Genomic DNA, 8,916 nt, shown 5'->3' with positions numbered 1-8,916 from the left:
GGTTTCAGACCATTTGAAGTTGTAATACGTAACGGTATATATATATATTTGTTGAAATTATAATCTTTATGTAGATTTGACAGAAAAATACTTAAAAATTCTTATATAGTTTTCCAACAAAACCATCAATAACAATATGTATAAAGGATAAAACAGACCTTATTCAGCATTGAAATACCATAAATGATGCTTTGAAAAAGTATGAACTATGTTTATGAAATTTTATGCAACAACTTTCTTAATAACTATGAAAACCCTACCAAATTTTTTCCATTTTTACCTTGTAGCTTCATCCAAGAGCAAAATTTTTGGATCCTAGAAAAAAAGGAAACATGGACTACTGTAGATGAATTTAGGTACTCAATCTCAACTAAATATTAATTTAACTTCAAAATATCTGTATTGTATATTCCCACAATTTCATAAGCATTAAAATGTAATCTTATTTGTACTTTTTCATAAACTATAGAGATTATCTGTATATGTACCAAATGTCTGACACTAAATTTCACTAGCCAAATTTTTTGATGCTTGATAATTCCACTGTTTAGACAACGTAACATGTCTTAAGCTGTGTGAACCACCAGTTAAGCTAAAGGATACTGATTATCATTCCACTATTTCTTAACCACAAGTTTCCCTTTGGAAGATAAAATCATATACTAGCAAGTTAAATCTATAAACAAAGTCAGTTGTTGGAGTCTTGATTAGATTTCTATGGAAAACTTTACCTAATGTTTTGACATTTAGTTCAGCCTTTTGAGCTATAACATTTCCAGATTTGACAGGATAATCAAATGGCTAAGATCTTACCATGTTGTGTACTGACATTTAAGTAAATCTTATTAAAAAAAATAAAAACAAAAGTATTAATTCTAACATTATTAGATTAACTTAAGACAGGAATTCATAGTAAACAGAAAAAAAAAATTCATGTATAGTGTACATCTACTAGTTCTATAAACATGTAATTTTTAGGTGATTTCTGCATTGCAAAATAAAATTAACCAATACCTGGCAATAATCATTTACCGAGGAAAATTAGTTATTTCTTTTGACACCTGAATAATGGAAATGCAAAAATCCATTGCAACTAAATAAACATATGGGTACCGGAACTTAAATTAAGCAGCTAATGCACACTAAAAGAAATAGATGAATGAATGCTTCTGTACAAATTAAAAAAAAACTTATGTGATGTGAATGTTGTCAACACCAGATTTGATCTCTAGCAAAATGAGAACTCTAAAAATACCAATGCTTTAAAATTTATTACTTTCAATTAAGTTATAATGTGAACAAGAACACATTGTTTGAAGTGTGTCCTTCAGCATTTATGTAAACATTTTTACTTTTGTAACAGATATTTTATCCTTACCAAATAAATCATTTATTATATTAATGCTGTAACATAATATCTATTTATCATGTTGCTGCTTATCTTCAACTACAGTAGCAGTAATAACTTACATTTTAAAATAACAATTTAAATTATTACTCATTTTAAGTTATATTTACGTGGACATTTTAGCTAAAAAAAAGAAAGCCCGTCCTATGCAGTTCAGAAGTTGCAATAAAATATAATGTTTTTATTCATCATAGAAGTGAGAAACAAACTACTCACCTTTATCAAGGCACGTGCTATGGCTATCCGCTGCTTTTGTCCACCTAAAACCAAAAATGTAACATACCATAGTCGCTAACAGAACATCATGTTTCATAATTGATTTATCAAATACACTTAAGTTTTATTTAGCCTTTCTTGAACTTCAAATGATAAACATCTACAATCTAAAGAAATTTTACTTTCTGAACTCAAGTACAAAAACACTGAAATCTTGAAAAGAATACTGAATCTAATCATTTCTCAAATTCCTTAAAAACACTCTTTACTTTAATAAATATTTTTATCAATATTTTGAGTTTTACATTAATTTCTTAAAATCATTCCATGTTTGTGAGTTAATTTTTCAAACTTTGTTTTAAATTTATGATAAATTCTTCTTACAATTTTCTGAACAACACAATATTTCTTAAAAATCAATAACCATTGGTGATTACCTGAAAGCATGACACCTCTCTCCCCAACAAGTGTGTTCAGTTTTTCAGGAAACTGCTGGATAAAGTTCCAAGCATTGGCTTGTTCTGCAGCTTCAATGACTAGATCATCACATATTTCTTTACCAGACTGATTGAAGCAACCATATATAATATTTTCCTTAATGGATGTTGAAAACAATACAGGTTCTTGATTAACAAATGCCACATGCCTTCTTAGCCACTCAGGGCTCAAAGTTCTGATATCTATGCCATCTAGTGTCACTGTACCTGAAGTAAATAGGATTGTGAATTTAAATTGATGATCAAAAAAACTTTTCAAATAACCTTAACTATGGAACTGTATGGCTAACTACTGGTAGATGGAAATTTCACTGTTAAATGGGTTTATGTATCACAAAAGCACAATTTTTAGCACAACAAAAAAAACTTCTAAAAAAAACCTTTCAAAAATTTAAAGTAGAATATATCTCAATTTTCTTTTAACTTTAGTTATATCATGGTTACTTTCTTTTTTTTTTTTTGTTCAGAAAACTTGATACTGTCTGGTATGATAGCTTTAAATTTAATAGTTTTTAATACTAGTACATTGCCTTGAACTTATGTTGTTGTTTTTTGACAAAGTTGGATAAAGGTTGTATAAATGCATACAATTCTGATCCTTTACTCATTCAAGAAGGCATAATACAAGACTTCGTCCTCAGTCTACCACTATACATACCTAATAGTAATAACAAATGTCCTTGCTTTACACCAAAAATATTTCCCAGTTTCCAAATAACACAGATATACAAGTACTTCCTGCCGTGCTTTTACTGCAGTAGTTAGAATCCAAGTTCTTCGCTAATACATCTAATAACATTTCTTAGCCTTATCTTTAATCCTATGTGCACGGATAAATGTCCAAGTGCATATGTCACAATCTTTTTAATGTTACATTCAAAATTCAGTTAAATAACTTGGTATCAAATTGTGGTTTATTATTCAAATTTTTATATAAGTATTAATTTCTTACTTTCAAAGAGAAATATTTAAATAAATCTGCTATCTTCATTTCTCTGTATCACATGTTACTTCTTTGCTCCAAATTGCTCATTTCATATATTCTTTACATCCCTGTTTCAGTTTCTGAATTTTAATAAAAAGTACACAATTATAGTATAGATTTTGCTAAGGCATTATCTAAATTTATTGTAGCCTCCAATCTTCTTGCTTTACTGAATTATATAACAATAAAGTTAAACCCACATGCTACACCCTCCTATCACATCCTATCTTTCAAAAATGTCAATAATTCTTTCTGAAATTTGTGACTAGATTATTTATAACCAAAAGAAAGAGAAAATTTTAATTTACTGAATTCCTTATAAGGTTAGCTAATTCTGATGATAGGTTTTTGAATCATTCAGTCTACAGTTTTAGTCTTCACTATTGGCAAGTCACTACAACCTGCCATAGGAATTATTTTAAACCATTTATAGCTTAATTATATTTAGGAGGTTTTGTAATTGAAATATGTAAACTTTACAAGGGAAAAAAAAGTGTATTTAATCTTAACATTAATCATAATATTTTAATCTTAAAATCACCTTGCATGCAAACTAGTCAGCATCTGAGTCAATCTGACTTCATAAATTTACAGACAAATCTTTAGTTGAAATATTTTATTAAAAAATCTGACTTTTTGCATACAACAAACATTCTATATTTACTAGAAGCTTGTCAGATTTCATGAAGATATGCATAGTAAACCTGGAATTATAGTACACATTAATTTTCCAATAATTCTTTCCTTCACCAGATCTCTGACACAGCATCCTTGTTTTGACTAATAAAATATTGAAGGGTCAGGTCAAAGCACATAATAAACTTACCTGTACTTTGGAAAACTTTGCTTTTACCCATTTTGGTCGGATCAAGTACAGATCGTATGATAACACTCACAACTAATAGTTTCACTCAATAAATTTGCTTTTAACTTCTAAACACAAATCTTACTTTATAATCTTATTGGGGTGTATACAGTGTTTAGGACTGTTTCTGGTTCCTCAACACAGTAGATCATATTATGTTATATACCAATTTCCCATTTTCAAGTTTAAAAAAACTGTTCACAACGTCACATCAGTTTATCTTTATCCAAATTAATTGACATAATCAATTACATATGGGTAGAAATTAAATTGATTAGTGTCTCATAAACTAACCGATTAAAAAAAATTGTGGTTAATCAATTAATGTCAAAATAATAATCAATTAATTCAAATTAACTGCAAATGTCCATTAAATATTTCGGAGTGGGCATTGGTCATTAAACATTTCAAAGTGGCAGTGTTGATAAATGAAATGATACCTAGTACAGAAATGTGTCCTGCCAGAGACATGCATGAGACAGAATAACATAACAATTAAGTAACACCTCAACATGTTTCTATGACAACTATTTTCACAGTTGTCCATTTCACTATCAGTTATGCTTGTCTCAGCACAGTACAAAAATATTCAACTTGGGGCATGATGGTGGGTAAAATAAAATACACAGCCTAGCTAACTAATGAATGAATATATGCTGTAAAATTCTTATCAATGCTACAAGTGTAGCTAGTAGTTTGGCCGCCAATTTTGATTTCATTCCTTTAAGTTGCATGATCAATTGATCTCATGAAGAATGTTGTGCTTGACAAGGCTATTTCTGATATTAAAGCTACCAACATTCCCTGATATATTACATTATAAGACAGAACACATGACCCAACAATACTGAGAACATCTCAACTGCTGTGCATTTTACGAAGGATGGAAAAGTGCACGAGACACTGGTGGCTATGACTACATCGGAATAACTGGATACAGACTCCTTAACCACTTCGATTCTTCAAGGTCTTGAAGAATGTGAAATGGATGCCAATAATATACTCTCTCTGTGTTATGATGGTGCATCAGTGATGTCAGATAAATAGGGAGGTGTTCAGAAAAAAAGTTCAAGAATGGTTAGGGAGAAACATTCCTTATGTGCATTGCTTCAACCACCAATTGCACTTGGTTGTTGTGCATGCCATTGGAGAGAACTAAGAAGTGAAGAAATTTTTTGGCACATGTAATGCTCTATACAAATTTGTCCATTGTGCAAAGCTTGACCAATTATATGATGGCACAGAGTTGAAGCGGCTTCTATATCAACATTGGTCAGGTCACCTAGCAATGACATCAGCCATTCTTGAAAATCATGATAGCCTTGTTGATGTCCAGGTGCGATGCTGAGGTTTGCGTTGAAGCTGCTGGCTTACTAAAACAGCTGTGCAGTAAAAAATTCATATTTCTCACATACTGCATACAGAAAGTGCTGAACATCCTACAGTCTGTTGACAAACTTTTGCTGTTTCGTGACTGTGATATAATGGCAGCCATTCGGTTAATCAACAGCAAATTGGATTCTCTTACACAACTACAAAAAGACAGCAACAAAATGTCGAAATTGTGGCTTTCCTTGATGTCTCATATATTCTAAAGCTAGCTGAGCTAATTGGGTTAGATACAGCATTGTCATTATTTGCAACAGTGTGCTGTAGCAAATAATTTTAACCAGAAAGAAATCGACTCAGCCATCCACAAAGGCATACCTTGTTGTATCCATTATGCAGTGGATTTTCTTATGTTTTTCAAATGTATGCTGCATCAGTCACATTCGGTGCCAGCACTGTGATTTCTGAAGCATCATCTTCTACACTGACATGAATCCTAACACCCTAGAGGCATTCAGTGACACACCATCAAAAAAGTTGTTTGGTGCTTTTAGCCTTTTTTGCATAACTATAGAAGATCTGTGGACTTTAACGAAGTGGTGCAAGCACTTGCAAAATGTAACTGAAGAATTCAACTGTACTAAGACTAAGGTAACTACATATTATACATATAAATAAAGAGGGTAGTTTCTTTCACAGAGCAGTTTCTAGTTCTCTTATTATTGTCGTCAATTGGAGGTTTGGTTTTTGAAGAGATGTTAGAATAATTTTAAGAGTGCTTTATTTTATAACTTATTCTGAGTTTGAGCTAAATTTAATTTTCACAGTATACTAATTTTAGTACTCTTGAGATGCTCTGGTTATCTGTATGAGGACACAAAATCTAGCTGGAGGGGCTTCGCTCACTACACTTGCTCGCGATTTTCATAGCTTTTTTGGAAACAATTGAAATTGGTGCCCCCTCAAATATTATATGTGCCCCTCTGTATGTGTATTACTACCAATGGGTCTGCACTCATTTCTTTCACACCTAAGGTGTTTTAAATATCATAATTTTTTGTAAATACACAACAACAAACCACAGCAAGTAAAAAAGTAACACTCAATGGTAACCCCATTAGCTTTAAGATTACAACCCTATTATCCAGAACGGATCTGTACCCGATTTTTCAAAATATATGGTGGTAGTTTTTTCTCTCTAAAACAGTGTTAATAACTTCCTTTATGGTAATGCCATGGAATTTAGATTAACAGTTTTTTTTCCATCACCTGCATGCACTCATTACAGCCATATCAAGCATCATTATTTAGGATAATTGCACTAATATCACATCACACTAAACACTCTTTAATTAGGAAAATTTCATAAAATTTAGCAAATCTGTGCTTAAAAGTTGGCAATGAATTATAACCATCCACCCGTATAATTCTTTTCAAAACTTGAGCTAGAAACAGCTAATCTAGTTTGTTTGGCCTAACCAATACTTGTGTATCTGCACATCCTTTTAGCCTATAGTTTTGCTGCTCTAAGTCAGTCGTCTTTATTCCGATTGACAAAAAAAGAAAGGTCCATTTTTACTCTTAAGTCAGGGGTCGGAAATCCTTCAAAGTGGAAGAGCCATTTTTTTGTTTTTGTCTAAGAGCAGAACATTGAAAGCCACAATATGCAGTGACAGTCTTACCTAAAAAAAAATAAAAGTTCACTGGTGGGACAACTGTAAGTATTTGGATTTACAATGTTAAAATCAGGAGTTTCGTTTCCCCTTGGTGGATACAGCAGATAGCCCGAGAGATACATAAATCTCCTTAAAGAGTCGCATTTGGCTTGCAAGCCACAGGTTGCTGACCCCTGTCTTAGGTGAAGCTGTTGTACAAATTTTAGACGTGACTTTTTGTGTATGCATGCACAGAAATTTTGCTAAAAATTGAGCAGTTTTTGTTGAATAACTTTGCACAAATGGCTTATATTTAAACCAAATTTAACACCTAATTATACTTCTATCAGTATAGCAAATTTGAAAAAAAGAACATTAAAGTTAAGTATGATTTTCTATCCCATAAATTTCTATACTTTCGGTGCTAAAAGAAAGAAAGAGAAGAAATTTGATGAATATTGGAGATTTTATATCTCGTGTATTTCTTAATGGATTGCCTTGAAATTTGGTATGTGAAGTAAGTGTCCAGTAGAGCACATCCACTTAAAATATATGACAGTTTGGATTACCACAGTCCGAGCTAAAGAAAGTGGAAAACTGCTAAATTAACACTCCTGTTAATAACACATAGTGTGTCCTGCAGGTTGTTTTGACTGCACAACACACTACCGTGTCTTGATCTAGCATACATTTTTTTATGTTCACCAGATAAAACAATCATCAAATTAGACAAGTTTACTGTGTAGTGAGTATAGTAAGTGGCTGCAAAATATTCTGGTAACTCAAATCTTTATTGAATATTACTTTTATGTTTATCCTATTAAAACAACTCAAATAAATTATTTGACTGGCTACTACGTTATTTCTAATTGTAATCGTAATATGTTGTTAATTATAAACATTATTATCCTTATAAGCGATAGTAAAACATGTTTCATTATTTAATCATCAATTTATTTTACTTTCAGAAGATAAGTGTGGGTTTACTACATATTTTAGAAACATACATAATGGCAATTGTGTGGTGATATTTAGTCAACATTAGCAATTAATTTAATACTTTTGCCAAGTAAAAAATGTCCAGATTATCTTTGAAAAGAATTATGTTAGATTCTTTTTTTTTTAGTACAAGAGAGGTTTATCTTAAGAAACCAAGGGTAATATAAACAATACTTAAAACAAAACAATGTTGATAAGTGATTCAAACAATGTTGATACTGTGTCAGAGTAATGCAGTGGTTGAAAGATGAATAAAGTAGCAAGTTTTGTCTTGCATGCACAGGTGTGTGTGTGTGTGTGTGTCAGTGGCATGCACTAATTGGTTAATGAGCCCATAAATTAATTGACACCACTAATCATCCAGCTCTGGTCACAATCATCAGTACACCCTCCCCAAAAATCCAAACATGTCCTGCTGTCTACATCCTTATCTGTAGGCTTAAGATTTTCAGTTGCATCTGTCCCTAAAACATAAATCTCTTTTTTCTATTTCCAATTTGTTAAGTTCTCTCTTTCATTTTTACATCATTTATACACCTGTTTATCATAAGTATATACACTCTCATACATTTCTTTTCCTCTTTTTTTTTAGTGTTTATGGACTGATAAAGATGCTTGGGTATTCTTAATGCAGTATGATATCCTAATCTTGTTTTCTGTCTGAAAATGTTACACACTTCTATGTTTAACTTTGTAATTATCATTTTTGTAAAAAACTTTCTAGCTTGAAAGAACACTACATTTGTCCTGAAAAACTATTAGGTTTAGATTCGACAGGTCATTTCAGGGTCACTTCTGTTACCTTACTAGTTAAAATATATATATGAAAAAATCTCTTCTATATTAATATATTATCTTCATTATAACAAATTGAGGTTATAGTAAATTAACTCAAAATGTGCTAAAACAACTACCAGCAATAGAATACTTCAATGCTTTTACCTAAATATAATGTACTCTCT

The 8,916-nt window shown here is 31.2% G+C and overlaps 1 protein-coding gene across 5 annotated transcripts in view; it reads right to left on the bottom strand.

Annotated features, from left to right (window-relative positions):
* The window catches only part of LOC106465801 (ATP-binding cassette sub-family B member 10, mitochondrial-like), a 38,748-nt gene that overhangs the window by 5,320 nt on the left and 24,512 nt on the right, over positions 1 to 8,916 (bottom strand). For all 5 annotated transcript variants that reach the window (XM_022393743.1, XM_022393742.1, XM_022393744.1 and 2 more), the window contains exons 10-12: positions 2,062 to 2,328; positions 1,625 to 1,668; positions 281 to 315 (exon numbers count right to left, since the gene is read on the bottom strand). In XM_022393743.1, coding sequence (XP_022249451.1) covers positions 281 to 315; positions 1,625 to 1,668; positions 2,062 to 2,328 — 346 coding nt within the window. The remainder of the gene's footprint in view (positions 1 to 280; positions 316 to 1,624; positions 1,669 to 2,061; positions 2,329 to 8,916) is intronic.

The sequence above is a fragment of the Limulus polyphemus genome, unplaced genomic scaffold (assembly GCF_000517525.1).
Source record: "Limulus polyphemus unplaced genomic scaffold, Limulus_polyphemus-2.1.2 Scaffold2055, whole genome shotgun sequence".
Taxonomy (NCBI): domain Eukaryota; kingdom Metazoa; phylum Arthropoda; class Merostomata; order Xiphosura; family Limulidae; genus Limulus; species Limulus polyphemus.
This window is presented reverse-complemented; position numbering and strand designations above follow the sequence as displayed.